This window comes from Hippoglossus hippoglossus, chromosome 17 (genome assembly GCF_009819705.1).
Source record: "Hippoglossus hippoglossus isolate fHipHip1 chromosome 17, fHipHip1.pri, whole genome shotgun sequence".
In the NCBI taxonomy this organism is placed as follows: Eukaryota; Metazoa; Chordata; class Actinopteri; order Pleuronectiformes; family Pleuronectidae; genus Hippoglossus; species Hippoglossus hippoglossus.
The window spans coordinates 4498554-4520797 of record NC_047167.1 but is presented as its reverse complement, the minus strand read 5'-3'; the positions used below and the strand labels follow the sequence as shown (position 1 = coordinate 4520797).

Here is a 22244-nt window from a genome sequence, read left to right as displayed (position 1 = left end):
TGTTTGACATGATGTGAGACTAAATACATAAAGCCGGTCCGGAGGCCTTTATTAGACTCAGACTCAGGGAAAGTGGGAAATATCCGAACTCTCTCTTTAAACAGATCACGCACATTAAAACCTACTCTATGTGACCTCCTTTAGATAACTACTGTAATACCTTGGTGAGTATTTCTTTCACATTCATTTACTGGGCCTCCCCTGAAACTGCCTGGAGTCCCCCTGTGGAGGCCCGCCTAGGAAACCTCTGCTCTAAATCATAAAGATGAAGATACTGTATTTATTATCACTGTAAGCTTTGGAATACCTGAGGATGAGAGGATTTCAGAGACTTGCTGATCGCAGCATCACACTTGCTGGGCAAAGGGGAGCAAACACACCCACATACTGTATATTGTCTGTGCACTGTCATGCATTTCTTGTGACAAAGTAGGGACATAATGGGGCTTAGGCAACAGCTTGATAAAATCATCCATTACTTGCATTCTGCAGTGATGGATTGTACCTCCCAGGCAAGTGTTGCGTCTGAGAGTTTGTTTTGAGGCAATTAACGGAGAGACTGGGGTCTGTTTTTGCGATGAAAGCATAACATAATATCTGCATATACAGTAAGGGCCTAGGGACGAGCTTGGTGATTAGGGATGAAACTGGCTGGAACATTTCAAGAAACTATCCTTGTGGAGCAAGAAGAGCTGAGGAGATAGTAAAAAACGTCCCCTTGCGCGAGAAAGTAATCTCCATTAGTTTAATGAGGATGGCTGAAGTGCATGACACCATGGAAACAAGCAAGGCCTTATTTAGACAGGGCAGCAGAATCTGTGAACTGGAAAGGCTCAGCGTGACAGTAACAGTTAAGAGTGGAATATTCCTGTGATGCAGTTTCTGTGGGTCTCGCCAAGTACCCTTGCTAATTTCCATAAAAACATTGCCACAAATTCAATGATAGCCGCAGTATCTTATCTCAGATACAAGACCGTAGGTTGTTAGTCTGTTTATCTGATTGGAATCTTCGTCAATATCTCCTCTAACACTGCATGCATGTATCAACCACCGACTGATAGCATCAGCCGGGTTCCTTTAGCAGTAATGTCCTAATCTGTGTTTCCGATTGCAGCAGTTCCTGTTGCATCAAAAAACTAAATATTTTTCTCATCCTGATTAGTTCTTTCCAAAAAACTTAAAACTTTCATCATGAAGTACTGGTACTATTCTGATGCCTGAGAGATTGACTTTGAGGCACGATAAGAAGTTTGTTTAAACTACGTTAACATTATATCGAGGCACCAGAGCTCCAAAATGTTTCTGTCAACCACAGAGAGTCATACCGGATAGTGGCGCGGCCACCGTCTTCATCTTCTCTGTTTATCCCTCCGACAGCACAGATTAGAGGATTGGGACAAACATTTGTTTTGTGAGGCTCTGGAACACAGTGGTAATTGTGGGCTGACACGGGCGATGTGTTCAAAGGGCACGGGGAGAAAATAATGTTCAAAAACTCCAAAACAGAACCTGAAAGGTCACTTTTGCCATGAAAGCGATATTTCATTGTTCTGCGTCAAAACGCCTCCCCAGCATTAAAGATTAATTTGTGCTGCTGCAGACAGTACATATTCCCACCCTGGAAAAATGGAAAACTAAACCCAAAGCCCCAGGTTTCATGTGGGAATCTTGTTTGAATATGATGAATTCATGTGGGTTGTTCTTTCTATGATTTCTCATCTTGAAGGTCAACATCAAGTCTCAAGATGATATTGTTACTGTGATAACAGAATGTTCACAAATTAATTTGTGTTAAATCAAATCACCACACAGATTTCACTGCAGTAACTATATGTGATATAAAATAGAATATAAAAACTATGAGCAAAGAGAAGTAGGATCATGGTCCAAAAAGAACGAGAAGGTTAATCCAGCCATGTTGTTTCATAATTAATAATGATCATTACTAATGTACTCCACTACAATAAAGCAGCACAAAACTCCAGAGTCCTAAATTCTAAAAGCCTCTAAAGAACATATGAAGTACTGAATCAACTGACTATTTACCAATATTAACTGTTATATTTTGTGTTTCGGCGAATGAAAACATTTCATTGAGAATCTGAATAGCAGATGGTGTCCACATTATGTTTTTCTGTTGTAGGTTTCCAATCAATGTGGTCTGAGCTCGAGGCTCTCACGACTCTTCTGGACTTGATCAACAGGACCATTTGGTAAAGTTGAACTTTTTCCTCACACAAAAATGATTGGTACATAATCAACAATTCATGTCTGAAGGCACCGAAATGAGAAGAGGAAAGTGTTAGCTAGAGAGGTCAAAGAACCTGTGGCTCCACTCTGTAACTGCCTGACAGGCATCCACAACCACGAGCCACAAATCAGTTCCATAGTTACCACGAAACCACAATCATAGGAACATACTCCCAAAAATGCAAATGTGATATAAATATAAATTCCACCTTTCATTATCTATCCACACACACGTTTCACACACAAATTTGATCTAATTTCTTACTGAAGGGATGAACAACAGTCATTATTTCAACCTATAAATAGTCCTTTTATGATTGTTCTAAATAAATGTGAACATGTGTTTGATCACTTTACTCTTCTTATCAGAACAATAACTAAAGCATAGATTTACACTCCTACAGCTGTGCTTCAAAATGCAATACCATAACAAGAGGAAATGGCTATATGTCATGATTATTAGAGCAAGTCTAGCTAACTTATCTTGTTTAATTAGCACCTAACCAAATGTTGGTGCTGATGTTTAATGAGCATAATACAGCTGCATGTCAGCCAATCGAAATTCAGACACAGTGAGGCCGGAAACAGAAAATACCCTGTGATCATGGATCATCAAAGTCATATGCTTCATAAAAAAATGTACTTGTAATAGGAAAGGGGAGGAGAGTGACAGACAAACTGTATATGTTTACACAGTAAACTACTATTTTACACCTTTCCTTACAGAGAAAAGCTAGAGGTGTGTTGAGTCGGCAGCTGAAGCTTTGGATTACTGACTTAAATATGTAAATAAATGGTGCAACTAATGGTTTTCCCCTCACAGCTATAACAACTTATTATAGCACAATAACAGTAATACAGGAAACCCTCTCCTGCTTCTCTCTTCTGAACGTGCTGCATTGATTATTGGTTGCCACTATTCTGACTAACACAGTTTATCCTCTCATTAAGCTACAACAAACTTCGGTACTCACAGGGAGCTGCAACAGTCCCCATTATGGATTGGATCATTACTGCTAAAACAAACCGCCCTTGTTTTGCCAGTTCTGGCTCATACAGGTCGGGCCAAATAAGCTAGATACTCTGTTATGGATGACAGAGCTGCACACGCCCCTGCGGCTCCTGTGGCTTCTCCTCTGTGTCCTTCATTCTACTGAAGGTATGTGGGGGAAGTCCATCCCTCCATCCACTCATCATTAAGGCCTGGGACTCCACTGTTAAAAGTGTGTGTGTGTGTGTGTGTGTGTGTGTGTGTGTGTGTGTTTGTGTGTGTGTGTGTGTGTGTGTTGAGTGGAATCAGGTGTTGGGGAGTCAGACCACCAGCTGCCAATCATCACCATCATCCTGCTCAGCTACAAATACCTGGTTCCTCCCTCAACACTGTGTGAGATTGTAGACTCTGTTTGCTCAGTCAGTTGTGTCCAGCCATTCTTTAAAATATACTGTTCCTTGCTCTTGCCAGCCAGTCGTCCTGTTTTCTATCTGTACCTTCAGTTCCTCAGCCTGACTCCTGCCTCATCTCAGGAATCCAGCCTTCCCACTAAACTCTCCAAATAACCACAGTGCTCTGGATCAGATCTAAGCTCGGCCTCGCCCTCGCCCTCACCACATCAAGCCCTCCTGATCTCCTCTGCTCTGGGATCCTCCCTCAGATCGGCCCCCCCTCCTGCTCCCAGCTCTGACACGTCTCAACAGTCTCCCAATCCATCTGACCTTCGCAAGTTTTAATAAATACTGATAACCTACTGCTATCCTGACTCAGTCTCTGTGTTCTCTAACCCGCCCTAACAAAACCCACCTGTGAGTGTGAAATTGTAACTGTCTGTGGCCAATAATGGTCAAAAGGTACAAACGCTCATATCTACTGTTCATTTATGCTCAGCACAAACACAGCAAAATCCCCTGAATGTGTAAACCTACTTGGCAATAACACCTGATTCTGATATGGATTTAATTTAATGGTAAAATCAAATCCTTTTATTAAAAAAAAAAATCTATCAAAAAACGTCTGAAAGGTTTCTGTTGATTCTGATGAGATGTGCTGCTACCAAGAGAACAAATTGACTGAATATCATAATGTCATATCACTCATTTGTCATGACCAGGGCTACAAATCTCTAAAACCTATTTTCCACAACACTGAAAGCTTCAATACCTGCAGTGGATAAAATCTGTATTTATGATAAAATAAAAACATCACCTTATTATGTGGGTATTCAGTATATAGCAACAAACCAAATCCTACAATTTATTATCCCATTATTATTATTACTGGTGTACACCATCTTGTGGAGGTCTTGAAAACTACAAGTGAAATAGGCCTGCACTAATCCCAGTGATGTTTTTTGGAATGTTCAGAAAGATGCAGTACATCTCTGCTATCAGTGCTTGTGTTTTTCCTCTCCTCCTCTTCCTCTCTCATTTTCTCAGGTGCCTGGGATGAGATAAGGTGGAGGGTGATTTAAGGGAGGCTGGAGAGGAGGAGCTCTCTCTCTCTCTCTCTGTCTCCACCATTTGAGTTGCAGCTGCCTCTGTCATCGTGGCACAGGTCTTATTGTTTCTTTCCTTTTAAGTTGGGGGTCTTGGTAGTCTGTGTGGTTGGTCCAGATCGTCCCAGGCCTCCACCACCCCATTGTGTAATATAATAATTTGTTTCTGTTAATAAAATATTTCGCTTTAACCACAAGTCAACTTTTGAGGTTGTGGCCGTTACAGCTTGTTACTTCGTTTTCTGTGAAACTCCAAAACTAAAGAGTAAAATGTCAATTTCACAGGATTATAGTTGGGTTGATGCCAGGTGGTAAACTTTCGTGTAAACTGTGCAGCTACAGATTGATGAAATCCCCTCGCTCTCACCCCTGGGCCAGGATTCCTTCCAGGTGGTCGACAAGATAAAACAAATTAGGCTTTTGTGGCCACATGGTGCAGACAAATTGGCAAATTGAGCCAGCATAAATAATGAACACTGGCCAACAGCTGCCCGTACAAACACAGCCAACTGATTTACCCATTACCCCTGTCGAAGTGCTACACAAAACCATCAACAGGGCCTCGTGCTGGATTACAACGTGTTTGGGTAAGGGGCAACATTAACCCATTCACAGTTTTTCCACTAATTGGATCTTGTATGTCATAAATTGCCAAACTCATGATACGGGGGGGGGGGGGGGGGGGGGGGGGAATCTGGGCGCACTCACCTGTCTCAACTTTGGAGTGGTCGGTCCTCTCGGTCACCTTCTCCTGGCTGATGAGGTAATCGACGATGCGGACACCGATTGGCGGCTCCGTGTGGTTCCACTCCAGGATGACCAATGAGCTGCTGGGCTCGTAGGTGTACGACAGCTTCAGCCTGGCAACAGAGCGACGGAGATGTAAAGCCACGCCAGCTGAGTGAAAGACGTTGTCAGCACACTGGTCTCATTACAGTAACTGCTACTGTAGTCCAGTGGAAATGGGTTCTCAGGTCACAAACAACTCTGTCAACAGAAAATATATAGCCACTTCCTCCGATCTGTTATGTCCGATTTGACTCACAGCGGAGCGATCATCCGCTGCTACACGGCTTCTGAGCCCATCTGTACAGGGGCTTTCATTCCAAACAATCAATACACTGGCTAATTTCCTTGATTAGCACAGCACAGCTGGACAGGAGGAATATATCAGTGACTGCTGTAATGATGTTGACACATGAGCCAACCCCTGTGATCGCTTAGTTTCTCTGTTGCTGTTTTTTCATCTCTTTATGGTGGTTGTATATCTCTTTGTTGCTGTTTTACATGTATTTGAAGTGGATTTGCATGTCTCTGTGGTTATTATGGCATCTTTTACAGGAGCTTTGTGACCATCCAGACAGAAACGATAGCAGTCCCTTCAAACCGAGGCTTTCATCCGGTGGGCCCCCTGATCCTCCGGCCTCTGGGCCCGTGCCCGGTACAGGTCCGCTCAGTAATCCATCCACAGCTGTTCTACTTGGTGGCAACACAACTCAGTGTACACACGCATCCTGGTGGCACATTACTCAAGACCAGATAGAGTTCTGCCAGTGAAGTGATGGATGGTCTTTACCACAACCCATTTGAGAGTAATGTGTTAGGAGGAAGGTAATGCTATTCTAAGTTACTTACATTGGGTGGGGAAGTGGGGCACAGGTGGGCAGTCCGTCTGTGCCAAAAGCGCTGGAATCACAGCGACACCAGTCATCGATAACGTTGCCCTTCCCTGAACACCACAGCATGCTCATCATTGCCTCCTGAAGAGACTGTGCAGAAAGAGAGAGAGAGAGAGAGAGAGAGAGAGAGAGAGAGAGAGAGAGAGAGAGAGAGAGAGATGAGGAAAACCTATATTATTCATACGTGAAGAGTAACTTCTCAATTAATTCCCTCATTCCATGTGTTTTATTTCATATTATTTTGGGAACTTTATATCGTGTATATTATATAGGTACATGTGAGGATGAAGGGATAGAAAGAGATAAAGGGGAACAACATGCAACATGAAATGTGTTTCTATTTCCTATTGAGTATGGTGATTTGCATTCAAAACATCTTTAGAGCTACACTACAAAAGGATGTAAGGAGATGAAGGGTTTATGTATGTATTTTTTTTCAGTAGAACATACAGGACATACAGGCCAGTTGTGCTCTTGGGGATGTAAATATGAGACGTTACACAAATCACAGACACGGGTAAATTGATTCACAACCACCAGTGTCCTAAAATAACGTTGAAAATAGATACAGCTGTTTCTGTGCCTCCTGTGTGTGTGTGTGTGTGTGTGTGTGTGTGTGTGTGTGTGTGTGTGTGTGTGTGTGTGTGTGTGTGTCTTGCACAAGTTTACATACAACAGTAAACGTGTTTAATGAACATTGTAAACCTATAACATAACAATGAATTGCTATAAATACATTTGCTACATGCTGTTACTGTACATCTACTGTTTTAAGGTCATTGTGCTCTTGGCGACAAAGTGATACTGTTGGAGAACAATAGTCTGAATAAGACGCTGCCTTGTGAACGGCATTTCCTTATTCTCTTAACCCGAATGCGGTCATAATCAGAACTGGCATAATCGAATTGAGACATGGAGTATTTCGACCTCAGGGGCAATATGTTTTACATGATAATGTCCTGTTGGGGTTTTCACAGCATTTTGAAGACACATTCCCTGAGTGTAAACAAGATGAAAAAAAAAGGAGTTGCAGCTGTGGCAAAATTAGAAACAAAAAAACTCAAAATAGTATATGTTAGGATGACATATTAACCCATTTCAGGTTGGGCTTTTAAAACTGGCGGAATAACGTGGAACATAAAGGATTAGTGGACGTAATGAAGTGAGTCATAATCAGACTGTGCTCTGTAACATGTAAACGGGAATATGAATATTAGCAAATCATGTAAACGCCATAATCAAATAAATGTCTTGTTCAGAATAAGTTCAATAGCGAAATATTGGTGTTCTACATATTCAGTGTTCTGGCACCAGAGGTAATGTGCATCAAGTGTTTAAGTTGTTTTAGAGTATTTTGGAAGCGAGATCATCTGTTGTGCTGAGCTGCATATTGTTTTTGCATATTTTTTTTAATTTGCATGTGGCGTGCATTTTGATCTGCCAGAGATATACACTGTAGATGCACACCCCTTGTAATAGTGGTCCTGGTAAGCGTACACAAATGAATTCAAAACGTTGCCTGTGCATCGTGTCGACACAAGTAGCTGCACAGTTAAGCATCAGCAACCTCCAAACAGCTCCTGTCAATAACCGCGGCTGTATTTGTCTGCCTGTGCTTCACGATGAAAGCCTGGCACCCTGGGGTGGGGGGTGGGGGGTGTGGACGGCATCGTATCGACCTCTCTTCTGGAGGACCAGAAGCAGCTTCGACAGACAGTATCGATAAAATCAAATAAGCCTCAGCATAGTACAGCAGATTAAGGCACAGCATGCTGCCGGCAGAGGAGGGTTTGATATTGGAAAAGACAAAAACCTCCCCGTGTAAATCCCAGGTTTCTGTAACCAGTTTTAAAATGCGCCCATGAGCTTTTCAGGCCCGATGGATCCTTCACTTTCCGTACAGCCACAAGCCACATGGTGTTTCGTGGCAGGAGGCCTATTGATCCACTGTGGTTCCATGATCACATCCCCATAAACACGCCTGGATTCATTTTTTGCCATTATTAGCCGCTGTCCTCGCACATTAAGGCATCTTGGATGAGAAAATGGGGAAAAAGTTGACTTTGTTCAAATCAAAGTGGAACATTCATTTTACTGAACAAAGGGGGACAAGGACATAGGATAATAAGAGCTTCCTTTAATCAAACACATGAAAGCTTTAGTGAGATTATCCCTTCAAGAGGATGAGAGAAGATGAAGCACATTTTTTGTGGGTGTGAGAAAGATTATATAATGTGTGCAGTGAGGACTGTTTTTCCAGACATTAGACAGTCAGAGCTCATATGTACCTTAATGATAATGACAAAAACCACAGTACGCACCTGGTATGTCTCATTGTTGGACACTAATTCGTAGATGGGTGCAGACTTCGTAATCTGCAGCAGAACGGGCTCAGACTGCTGCCGCCCCTGTGCCGCCCTCGGGCTCATGTGGCAGAGGTGGCACGAGCGGGGGCATTGGCCCTGGCTGGTACAGTCCATCCGGACACCGGCTGCCATCCGCTTTGCACCTGTGTCCAGCAGGCTGGCGACATATGCAGGATAGGTCAGCGTCCTGGGCTCCTTGTCACGCTCTTCTGACTCCTCTGAAGGCGAGTTCCCTGAAAGGACAGATGGTGAGGGACTGGTTAATTGAGCCATGTAGAAATCATTAAATAAACTTTTAAAAACTAAAGACGTTTTTGTGAAGTCCACAAAAACACAGGGAAGTGGTGTGAGACTGTTGAACCCCACTGCACATACTGTATGTACACTAAACACTGAGGTCACATGCTGCCACTAATGAGATAAGGGAGCGTAGGAATGAAAACAGCTGAACCAACAGAATACTTCTTTCCCCTTTAGCCACACGGCAAAACTACAAAGCATTACCGCGTTCCCACATCCCTCTTCTGGAGTCTTTTTAACTTTTCGACATCCCAGGCAGAATACACGAGCGAGCGTGTAAATATCTGGGCCACGGCTACAAAGAGCTCGTTTTGCTCTCCAGCAAACACAGGGAACTGGAGGGTTCGCTGCTCAACAATGAAACATTGTAATAATGTGCCTTTCGTCATTATTGCTGTTAATCCAGTTGCGGTCGCTGACCTCAATGAGTTGTCTTGCCTGCAGGTTATGAAACTTGAATAATATTGATAAAAGACAATTAAAAGATAACAAAGGAAGACAATACCAGGGTAGCCTCTTTCTCACAGTAAAAAAAGTACTGAATTTAAAGGTTCAGGGTGTAGAATTTAGTGACATCTGGTGGTAAAGTCGCGTGTTGCAGCTGAGTACCCCTCACCTCACCCTCCCAGTCTAAGCATAAGAGAACCTGTGGTAGCCTTCAGTTGTCATACAAACTCAAAAGGAGTTTAGTTTGTCCAGTCTGGGCTACTGTAAAAAACATGGAAGCCTCCGTAGAGAGGACCCGCTCCTGATTTAGATATAAATAATTTACATATATAGGGTCCATTCTATGGTAAAGAAAACAACAATTCGTACAATTTAGATGAAACACATTAGTGAAAACATCACTACAACTATTTTATATTCAATTTCTGCCAATAGATCCCTTTCACCTAAATCTTACAGTGAACCTGTAAGTGCTGCAAAGTCCAGACGCTATAGTTCGTAGTACTTTTTTCCGGTATTTTATTTTTGTATTTTCACTCCAACTAAAGGTTATGTCATGCATAGGAAAATTAAGTAATGCAAAAGAAAAGGTTGATTTCCTCCACATGGAATTTTGTCAGGCCTCTGATGCCTGACCAAACTGTAGCTCAGTGCTGACGGTGAGCAGGAATTCAACCTTTTGGTCACATGGAACCTTTTTAAGCAAAAGATAGATGCTCTATTAATTCCCCCTTTGTGTTTCCCCATTGAGCAGCAGTGGCAGGTCAGCAAAAAATATGGAATGTTGAACATAACGGTCCGTAAAATTCAGATTAAATAGTATCATCTTGACCAGTTAAACAATAAAACACTGCTTAAATGTTCACACATCACTTCTTTGAATGGCAGTATTTATTTAAAGAATCTTTGTCTATTTTATTGCTCATATAGCTGAGTCAAGAACACTTACAGTGGCAGCTCTATCTTACGTTGGGGATCTAGAATATTAAACCACTCTATACTCGTGTGAAACAGATGGGCTCCCTTTGACCTGATGCAGAGGGAGATCTACAGGTTGTAAAAGGATGTTAGAGATTTGCTAAAAGAAATATACCATATTTTGGTCCTTTAATGCAAATTACAAGACTTAAAACTCAGAAAACTATGAAAAAGAGAATAAGATCTAGGATTGAACCTTGTGGGACATACATTTGTGATGACCTGTGATATTCTGAAAATACATACAAGTGATACTAGCCAAGCTAAAAGTGAAGACACAGGAAGGTGTTGAAATCCTGAGTTGCTTTGTTCTGGAGCAGATTGTCTGTTTTCCATTTGAATGCTTGGTACCTCCAGATTTGTATCATTAGATGCCAGACAGCTCATCAAGATGAGTGACAAGTGGTGGGGCGTAGAGCTTGATGGGTGATTATACAGAGTTTTGTGTGCAGCAGACCCATTAAAAGTTAACTTTTTTTCAAGTTTGTTGTATTTAACTTATGTATTATGTAAATATGTGAATCAATTATTCCCCATAAAATGTTATGTCGTCTCCGACAGAGTAACTTTTTTATTTCCAAGTGAAGCCAGGGAGAGTTAATGCTTAATGCACAACTTTGGATTCATTTTTCTTCTTCTTTTTTTTTTTTTAAAGGAGGTGGGGGTGGGGGGTGTTCAGATTACCATTTTGGGAGACTTCTTGGCTGTGAGCAAACACAGGCAATTTAAAAGCTCAAGCACCAATTAGGGAATAGTCTTGTTGTGCAAGCTGCCTGTGATGGAATACAATTCAGGTTTGTGAGCCTTGGGATGATGGGAAAAAGATTGCACGTGTGCTCAGGGACTGCCACACGTGCACAGTAACGACGGCAAAGTCATTTTTTTCCTAATATGTCTAATGCCTCTGCCTCTGCTGCATTACTGTTTCCTTTTAATGTAACTTGTGGTGTGTGAAATTGTAATCGTTCTCCACCCCGAATGTATTCTCTTGTTGCTCAGTGTAACCGATGTATGTCTGCATGTTTAATATGTTATTTGATTCACATCCCATCAAAAGCAGATGAATCTAAACAAAGGATATTCTATTTATGAAATTTTGGATGGACACAAACATTCATACATCAAACACCCTCCCACAGCCAAACCAGCCCCTGTTATTCACTTTAGCATTAAGAAGACAAACAGAAAAACTCATATCTGTCTGTATTGTTATGAAAATAACATAACAATACAACTACCTGCAGCAAATACAGAAGCCAGTCAGACAGCAGCGGAGTGGACTGCCGCAGTGTCTCTGTTTGAATATGTACATGCATACATATTTGTGTGTGTGTGTGTGTGTGTGTGTGTGTGAGTGTAAGTGTTACTGACTTCTCATTAAAAAGAGATTAAGAACGCAAGTGGCGTAGTCACAATATTGGCGTTAGCGTTTGTGGGGGTGTGTCAGTAATTATCACCTTGTTGATTATACCTCATCTCCCACACATCCCTAAAATATTCACACACACTTCAGTTTGTCTAACTCCTCTTGACTCATTACGTATCACAGCTTTTCACAGTATAGTCATGATTGACAAGTATACAGTGATTTTAATTTGGCTGAACAAAGGGTGATCAGGTTTTTGTCAAAGCAGAAAGGAGATTGGATGATTATGAAGTCATCCAGTTGTTTTGTTTCTCTCAAGATGAGGTGAATTGGGTCGTTTGGGGATGAATTAATGGGGAAAAAATCCTGCCAAGACCTTGAAAAAATCACAAAGTCAATCAATCCATTCATCATCTATACTGCTTAAACTTTTCAAGGGTCGCAGGGGGAACTGGAGCCAATCCCAGCAGAGATTGGGCAAGTGAAGTGGCGCACCCTCAAAAATGTCGCCAGTGTATCGCCTGGAGAAAACCCACGCAGACAAGGGCAGAACATGCAAACACAGACAGACCGAGACTCAACCTTCAGGGACCTTCTCACTGCACAACCCAAATCACAGAGTCAATAACATAATTCAAACAGAGTGAAGAGGAACAAAAACAGTGAACAAAAACAGTAGAAAAGCAGAAACCCAATCTGGGAAACACAACGGTCAGATGAATGTACTGAATAAAATTCCTCTTTGATGTCAAAACTCCCTCCAGAAAAAGTACTGGACTGTAAACCAAATACATAAATAAAATCTGAAGATTCCTGGTTCAACAATATTGTTCATACGCACCCCCCCCATGTTAGATGTGGCTCTCTTCTCATGTGTGAGGGCATCTTGTCTGAACATGCCCTTGACAATGTTAGCATTAAGCCTCAAGGCCCTGTGATCACTGTCGGTGTCACTGAGACCACTGGACAGATGGTGCCGTACCAGTGAGAGGTGCGTGGAGGTAAATGAGGTCTAATTGAGGGCAGAGTCACATCAAGGCAGAGTGAAACTAAGCTCTATACATTCGTACATTTTGACCCTTGAGAGGCGTGTGCGCTTGATGTGTGTGAGATTAACAAAATGTCTGTGCAGGGCCCACTCTGCAGGCCACAGCGTCATGTGCTCAAAGGCTCAAGCTTTTGTTTGTAGTGTGTGGGTGGGGAGAAGTCAATCAATGAGATGCAGAGCGATAAAGAACAAAAACAAGTTTAAAGGTTCAGTGTGTGAGATTTAGGTGAAAGGGATCTATTGGCACAAACATAAAATAACACTGGTGATGTTTTTCATCCAAATTGTACTAATTTCTTTACCCTAGAATGGGCCCTTTATTTTGAAATACTTTACATCGGGAGCGGGTCCTCTCTATGGAGGCAGCCATGTTTTCTACAGTAGCCCAGACTGGACAAACTAAACACCTTGTGAGTTTTTATGACAACTGAAGGCTACAGGTTCTCTTTCATGTCTGGCAGCGGATGGTGAGGTGAGGGGTGTTCAGCTGCAACATGCAACTTCACCACTAGATTCTACACGTTGAACCTTTAAGGAAAATATCTTGCTGCTAGTTGGTTGATGACGTGAGTGATTCCATGCATGTTCACAAAACTTTTGCATTCCTGGACTTATTCATCTGAATGTTGCCAAGCATGTCATTGCCCCCCCCCCACCCAGCCAGAGTTTAATCTATCCTTGTCAGACTGACTCACTTCCCACTAATCACCTCTCATCATTCCATCTTCACTTGCCACCTCCTGGCAGATGGTTATTATGTGTGGCAGTCATATTAAGACAGCTGGGTGCCTTTTAGGGCAAAGGAGATTGGCAGTGATTAGTTCAGTTAAGTTTTGTTTTAGTTCGGCAGCGTTCAGTGTCAGCTGGGACCACAGGGGACATTAAACTGAGCAAACAGCCCTAAAGACACCTGATGGCACTGAAGACGCCTGATGGCCAAACATACACAGCATATTGTAGCACTACGTCCTCTCCAATTAACTTCAAATTATAACTGTAACTCTAGGGGCTACGTGCAGAATATAGCTTAGATTTACACTATTATACAAATTTCTCAAAAAAAAAGCCACATTAATTTGCTTACTTTTTCCCCCTTTAAGTAAAGACAAGAAGACTTAAAGGATTTGATCCAGTGCTAATGCCAAAACAATTAAGCAAAAAAAATAACCCTTTGTGCAAAGGTGCAGCAGGGAATCTTTACAAAAAATAACTTTTTATCATATTTGCTCAAATCTGACTTTAGTACAGGAGGCAGGTAACCTTAGAAAACCCTGTTTTTAAACCAGCAATAAAAACCAGGAGGAGTGTCTAACCAAGTGTCAATCACTGCTCATGCAAAATAAACAGCATAAGCCAATATAAGCGTGTTTTGGTTATAATGATTACTGCACTGCAGCCTGCTCTATGGTACAGGGGAAGTGGCTTTAGAGACAGTTTTGAAGTGCAGGAAAGAACTCATCCAAATTCTCACACACTCTCTCTCTCTCCACTCTTTTTTTCAAAAAACATACAGTCTGCAGCTTTAATATTTGAAAATAAACATACAACTTCTTTGGTATTATAATGAACATTAGCACGTTTTGTTACTGTTACTCGGCCTTTTAGCGTCAGCTTTTCCGGTGGTTGAAACTTGTGGCCATAGTTTCTTGCTTTTAACACTCATATAATTGGTGTTTGTCCTGTTTATGTTTTACAGTTTTCTAAAGGAGAGCCTTAAGCTGCTTTCAGACAGGCACCGAGCTCCAGAGGTCCTCCAGAGTTCCTGTGGACTTTCTCCGTCTGGCCCACTAGTATAAAGTATATGAGAGAACACAGCAGGAGATCCTCTGCAGGATTCACTGTGAGCAGGAGGTTGATGACCCATCTTAGGTGCAAAAAAGAAAAAAAAAGAAAAAAAAGAAACATCTCCGGATGAAAAAGCGGTGCCAGACACGTAGAAGGTGATCGATGTGATGTTCATAAAAACACATGATCACAGCAGCAGAATTAATACGTTACGTGCTGCCTCTGTCTGCTGCGCCACCCCTCACCTGAATCCTGTGGAGAATTGTTGCTGTTGTGAACGCGTCTGAGCAGAGAACCTCCTGTTGCGTTGTTCACGTGGGAGAGGCAAACTGCAGAGAAAGTCCAGACCCAATTCCCCAGGAGTTCCTCCCCAGATCATGTCTGAAAACTGCTTTCCTGGAACACGTGCTGGCTTCTAATCAACCCCTAACATAGTCACCATTTCAAACCAGGTTCAAAAGAAAAGTACCACTTTTCTGTACTTTAGAAAGACAGAAAAACATGACACCACTCTGGCATTGTTACTCGTTAACAACATCCACTAATACCACACAAGTTATTTCTTTTCGTTAGTAAATTTCTCATAAATTGACACAGCTACTGTTTATTTGCACACAACGCGACTGTTGTACCCTTCAACATGGAGTGGAAATGGCCCTGAGAACATTCAGTGAAAAGCCTTTGTGCCAATTAGGGAGCCACTGACATCAAGACTCACTTTAGATCCGTTCTGAGGAGCTCCTGGGGTCAGTCTCTGCCGAATGAGTGTTTACTCGTTTCCTGATTTACAATACCATCACATGATAAGTGGCCTGTGGGTGCTTAACTGACTCAATGATCTTCACAAGTGTGCAGAAGCACAAATCTTATACATGAAGGTGAGAAGTGTAATGTGATGCGCTGAAGGACAAAGGACGTCTCCAAATCACTTATCTTCCCAAGGTGAACTATGGATTCTGATATTCAAGCTGCATGTCACGAAAAAACAAGAGAGCAACACGCTCGTCTTTTAACCTCATCTAACATTTTTCTCCTTTTGTCATTCTCAGCCTGTGTCTCTTTGTGCTGCACCTCCTCCTTCTGATCCCTCTCTCTCTCATACGAAGAGGCACAATCACACTTTTTTTTTGCCATGCTGATACACTTGTGGAAGGTGTTAGGGAGGAAAGCTGTAATATGCTTGCTCTGCATCTCCCTAATAAAACAAGCCCTGCAACCAATCTCTATTCTCCCACATTTTCTGACACTGCCTTTGTATTCCCAATACCACTCTAACTCCTACTCCTCAAATTTTCATTTCCCCGTCTTTTCTTCTGTCTTTCTTCAGCTATGATCTTCCAATATTGTAGAAAGTAAGATTCCTGTGACTCCTTTTATTATAAAACAGGTCTGTGGTAGATGCTAAGTATATACAGCGAAAATTCTTATTCCACAGACACTATTCAGAAAGTGGGCCCGTCACTGCCCTCAGCCATGAGCCCAGCCCGGCCCTCCAGGATCCCAGCTTTTTTTATTTGCTGTTTTAATCATCCCATCTCTGAGCTAGAAAGCTGCAGGGCAGAAAAAAATGTCCGGGAAACATTGTGTCAGGTCAGGAAGCCAAAAGTATCGGTGCACAACTTTCCCAAAGATAATGATATTGGAGACAAGTGGCTTTTTTATTCCTGAATGGCCAGATCGTTTAAGACTCTTCACTTCAGCGCTGCCTGATCATCAGCATTTGCCTTTACCTGTAAGTTTAACCAAGCTGCTGTCGTGTGTCGCTCAGGAACCCAAAGTCTGAGAGGTGCATTCCCACACTGATCATTTAAAGCATTTAAACTGCTGTCCACTTCAACCCATCTGTGTTTAGGGAAGCCAAATTACTAGCGGTATATTGCTTTGAAGATAATACATTTTAAGGAAATGGGGCACGCACACGCACTCCCAAAGCTCATTAAATGTAATCTGAGTTTGACAGTCAGACACTTCACAAAGGAAAGTGATGACGGTACAAAATAGAGAAAAAGAAGCGCCATATCGTCCGCTCTGCTTCCTCCTTCCAAAAATAACGTTTTTGATCTAATATTTGCTTCCTAATTTGATTCATTCCTGACCACGAGGGTTAGACCTTAAAAGATTACCGTCGTGAGCCTATGTGCTTGTGAGGGTGTGATCATTTTATGCTTATGTAAACATTTCCGTTGAAGTGCTGGAAAGCATTTGGGTAAGTCCTTATTTCTTCAAAGGGTTGATTTATGGTTACATCATAGCTTTAGCCTTGAAGCTAGCTTATGGTTTAAGTAAAGATTAATACTCCACTTATCAATATTTATGTGTTTTTCACATTTTGTACGATTACGTATAATGTGTCATTCGAGTATCATCACCTTTGCACTTGCCTTCAGCCTTATGGAGCTTATTAATCTTGTTTTCTAATGCTAATTGTTTCACTCTTTTCAGCAGCAGGTTTTCTTTCCAGAAAACATTTGTTTTGAAGAACTTAAAGTAAGCGAACTGCCAAGCACAGAGCAGGAAGGTGAAGTCAGCATCTACCTTGTCCAAGCCTTTAAAAAGAAGTCAGAATATTGGATATAGATTCATCAAGTAATCAACAGTTCATCAGTAATTCAACTGTGAATGAATGATAACATTTCTTATTGTCTTTGTCCAAGCAACATAATTGTAGAATAGCATGGTTTGTTATTAACTCCTGGAATTATATAATAATAATAATAATAATAATAATAATAATAATAACTATTGGAATTAGCCATTATTTAAAAATAAAGAATACATGTTGAAATCTTTTGTGGCTCCAGGCCGAGTTGTGAAGGTCTTGACTCTATAGTGATGACACTAGAAATCTACAAGTTTGAAAATGAATAAAACCGGGTGTGAATGTAGAAATAGGTGATTATACTCTTCATTATTTCTCGAGTTTACTTGCTCAAGACCCAAAAAGCAGCTACTGGTATAACACACCCAACGTTTGGCCAGAGCTTTCAGTAGTCGAGTTGCATGCTGGGTAATGGAGGCACCAGGTCAAAACAGAAGAATGCAATGAATGAATGAAAAAAAAAAGACAACATAAATCTCTGGATGTTATCGTGAGTCCGACAATAGCACACTTTCCAGTGTGATGAGGGTTAATGTTTTAAGATATTTCTCCCAACATAGGGCTCAGGCATGATCTATAGAAACCAATCTCTGCTACAGCCTGAGCCCTAATAGGCTTGACTAAATTGTAGACATAGGACAAATGCATGATGGAAAACTTTCAGTATGAGCATGTTTAAGTATGAGAGTTTATCCGTGTGTGTGTGTGTGTGTGTGTGTGTGTGTGTGTGTGTGTGTGTGTGTGTGTGTGTGTGTGTGTGTGTGCGTGTCTGTGTGTTTGTGTGTCTGAGGCTGGGGGATTTGGGGCTGCTTTGACCCAAGCTTTACCAAGCGGAATGACTCATCATCTCTTTAATACACAACAGATGGAACTCTGAGCTGTTCAGGATCATACGATACATCTACATCCACCCATTCCTCCCACTCTCTCCAGTGAGAGATAACTCTGCCACTGACTGTCTCAAGTCACTTCTCCTCTTTACCAAACTTTATTTTCAAGTCTATAAATGATCATGGACGATAAGAGACGAGAAGAAAAGAAAGACACGGGGGCTTAAGCATGAAATCTTCAGATATTGTTGGTGTTAAAATATCACAGTGGTTTGGTGTGAAAGCCTTCATTTCCTGCCTCTTATAGACCGGCAGATCCTGGCCATTATAACACTTTCATCAGACTTCTTCGCGAACTGGTGACTCATTAAATCATTTCATCTTCTAAGTGCATGATTTTAGCCCTTGACACAATCAGCACCATTTTAAAAAAAAGATCCTTTTAAACTGAATGTCAGACTTGACACCTCTTTGGCTCCTGTGTTTCCCAGCATGAATCCCCCTCGCTTCCATCCTGCGTGCGATAAAAGGTTATATCCATCTCTGACTCCACTTCCTTCAGCAATTTACAAGTACCCTATTTAGCCACTAGATGGTGATAGTGGATCAATGACATGGCTGCTGCAAGCGTTATCAATGTACACGCTCCGCTGTTCAGCATACAAAAGCAGGGAAAACCAAACCTAACCTTGGCCGAGATGAACATTACATGCTTATGGACTGCAATCATTAGCTCCTGCTGATCTGAGGTGTCAGAAATCAAAGCAGACAGTTGCTTAGAAAATAGGAGAGCATTGTGATGGAAAACTGCATTAAAAAAAAGGGGGGGGGGGGGGGTTCAAGAGGGATTGCGCCTGCTGTGTGTAGACGAGACAAATGATAAACAGAATTAGAGGCAGCAAAGAGGAAACGGAATGAGACATACATAAACAAAACGCTGGGTGTGCTGTGTGTCTGTCTCTGTGATACAGTCTAAACTCTAAACCTGCAAAATGGAACACATCGGGGCGCTTAAACAAATCTGTGTGACGGGCAAATCTCCTCAGATGTGCCGTGCGGCGTTTCTCTGCACACGTGCCTACATGCGTGCCTGTCTGAAATGACACCTTCCTCAGCATCCTCACAGTTTGTACCTGATAATTTGTGGCAGCAGGGCGCCGCTCGGGTCCCTATCCAGCTCAAGCAAATTGTAAAAAGAAAAGAAGTGTGCATCTTTCCCTTGGCTGCAAAGCCACACTGCAATCTGGTGTGACTGCTTCTGCATGGAGCATATGTGCAGAAACGCAAGGGAAGAGGGTTTTTCCTTTTTTGTCACTGTGTTTGTGTGTGAAAGGCAGTGAGAAAGTGGTAAGTTGAAAAGACTGACAGAGAGAGAAGTGTGTTAGTGTGTGTGTGTGTGTGTGTGTGTGTGTGTGTGTGTGTGTAGTGGGGGAGGATATGCATTACCGTGTGTACGCTCTAAAGTGTAACAACACTTAAACTCCCCCGTGAATCCGTGTCAGTAGCACCATCAACCACTTCAACGTGACAATCAGCATCAACTCCCAGTAAACTTAATGCATTCATGAACAAAATGTATGCAACTGCCCGGAATTGACCCTTTACATTCACCTCTTACAGATACTGAGATAAAAATAACTGGTGTTCAGACAGGTCGTCATTCACAACAAGGCCGTCGCTCAATCCCCCTGTGCTGACTGGCTGACCTGCTCCTCAACCCACAGGGCAAAACGCATTTCCCTGCCATATCAATTGACTAATTGCTAATTTACTGTTGCAACCGCTCATTAACCTGAAATTTATCACAAACCTCCAATTAAGGACTTAGTAATGGGGAAGGAATGAAGCAGAATAAAGAGATTATAGTAATTTGCTCAATCGTTTACTCTTAATTACTCATCTGTTTACGAGAGAAGACTGTATACTTTGCATTGAATAGCAGTTACAATAGTGCATCTGTCTTAAAACCTTTACAGCTGTATTATTCAAAACTGTAGTGAGAAAAGTCAGATAGCTTGAAATCAATGGGCTGTAAATGGATGTGTTATCGATGCCCTCTGTATGAGAATGAATAAAATATAATAAGACTTACTACAACGGTCAGACAAGTTAAGTAACTATGTAGACACAGTCATGCAGTGTAAAATTCCGTGTTTAGTCTCTGCAGAATAATGCGTCTCACACCATCAGGAGATCCAGTGAGTTTTCTGCAGGCCACATATGCTTAATGATCCCTGAGCTGAGCGCTGGGCCACCTGTACTTGTAAAGCAGCTCTCATTTCCCTTAATTTTCCGCTTATGGCCACTGTCAGTCAATAGATCAAAACGTCTTCACACAGTCCTGAGTCTTTAGTGTTGAAGTCCTACATAATATGTAAAGAGATACTTATAGTGATGTTGTTGGGTGTGGTGGGGTCTTGTTTATGTTCAGTTGTGCCTGTGGCTGCAGAGATGTCATGGAGTCCTGGAGTATTCATCACTTCAGAAAGGTGTATACTGAATAATTGAGCACATATATGACACTAACCTATAATGTGATGACGAGAACAGCTTCTCTTTGAGGCATCTGATGGCAGATGGTAGTGATGATAATGATCTTGCAACTGACGACTTGTTTTAGCCGAAACAATACGCTCACAGTCCTCACCTTTGGTAGTGCAATACATGGGTTTGTAAAGGCAGCAATTACTTTATCATATGAAACTTGACTCCAACTTCCAAACATGTACTGTAATGTTATGTTTTATTATATATATTGTTATTGTTATTATATCTGGCTTCAAAAAATAATTGTTTGTCCTGAACTCTCACAACATTCTGCATCTACTCTCTTTGACAGTCGCAATTATATTTGTCAGAGATGACATGTAGTTGCTATATGTGTCTACATGTGACTGTGACTTGACGTGTTTACCACCAAAGCACCACGAAAGACGTGTTAGTCCACCATTATATTATATTTTCTATTGTTATAGAAACAAATTACTAGTGTTATGACAATTTATTTGCTTCTTTGGACTGATCAAACATGTCCCCCACTTATACAACCAGGATTATCCTGGAAGCATAATAACAAAATGTGTCAATACAAATTTGTAAGAGGCTAAAATCTACATTTAGATCTACTTGGGATAAAAAACATAGATTATACATGAGTTTTTTACGGAGCCACAGAAGTCCCAAAAGATGAGATTTTTCTTTTTTGTGCGAACAAGTTACTATCTTCTGCACAGTGGCGGCTTGTTAGGCCGCCCCCACCAACATCCTGAGAAAAAAAAGCCTTTATAAAGATGATAAACATAATTTAATTAGATCATAAAAGTTAACTCATATACAATGCACCTGTTAGACTGTAAGCGCCTGTGAGTATTCAATAGAAATTGTTTCCAAATTGTATTTGGTTAATTGGTATTGATTTACGTGTTTTTTTTTATATAATGTTATCAGTCGACCCTCAACACTGTCACAGGTACACTCTGCTTCAATTCACATCTACCGTCGCTGAGTTATTTCCGCTGCGAGCTCCACATATTGTATTTCATCCTTGTTGCTGTACGAATGTGGTTGCTCTCATTACAGTTTCCTAGAGGAAAATTCTATTTTTGGAACAACACAAGTGTCCTTCTCAGATTGAAGTTTAACTGTAGCGGCGGTGGTGTCCTATTTTCTAACTGGTGTTGAATATATATTAGATTGCTGTACCTTTGTTATAACTATGTTGTCCGTCCACCTGCTTTCATGACTTCTTTAATGTCTACAAAACAACTGAACAAAATTGCCACAAGTTAAAGAAAAATGATCAGATATATCACAATTTTCCACCAGCCGTCTGGCGTATCCACAAAAAACGATGTGATAAAGGCTGATACAGTGGATTTTTCAAATAAATGTGTTGTGAGTGAGATTTTGAGACCCATTTTGCCATGCATGGCTGAATGGGTCTCAAAATGAAAAATATTATTCCCCTTACTCAGCCATGGATCAGAGGATAAGGAAGATGGAAAATGTCCAGGAAACTGCACAACCTAAAGTTCAACATTGCTTTCATGGGACGATACATCTGCAGCATTTCCCTGCCCCTCTATCCTTTTTACCCTTGCAGGCTTT

At 41.5% G+C, this 22244-nt stretch overlaps 1 protein-coding gene across 12 annotated transcripts in view; it reads right to left on the bottom strand.

Moving 5' to 3' along the window:
* Positions 1-22244, bottom strand: part of astn1 (astrotactin 1) — a 428500-nt gene that overhangs the window by 44459 nt on the left and 361797 nt on the right. For all 12 annotated transcript variants that reach the window (XM_034614559.1, XM_034614557.1, XM_034614568.1 and 9 more), the window contains 3 exons: positions 8740-9017; positions 6375-6508; positions 5448-5599 (listed from right to left, as the gene is read on the bottom strand). In XM_034614559.1, coding sequence (XP_034470450.1) covers positions 5448-5599; positions 6375-6508; positions 8740-9017 — 564 coding nt within the window. The remainder of the gene's footprint in view (positions 1-5447; positions 5600-6374; positions 6509-8739; positions 9018-22244) is intronic.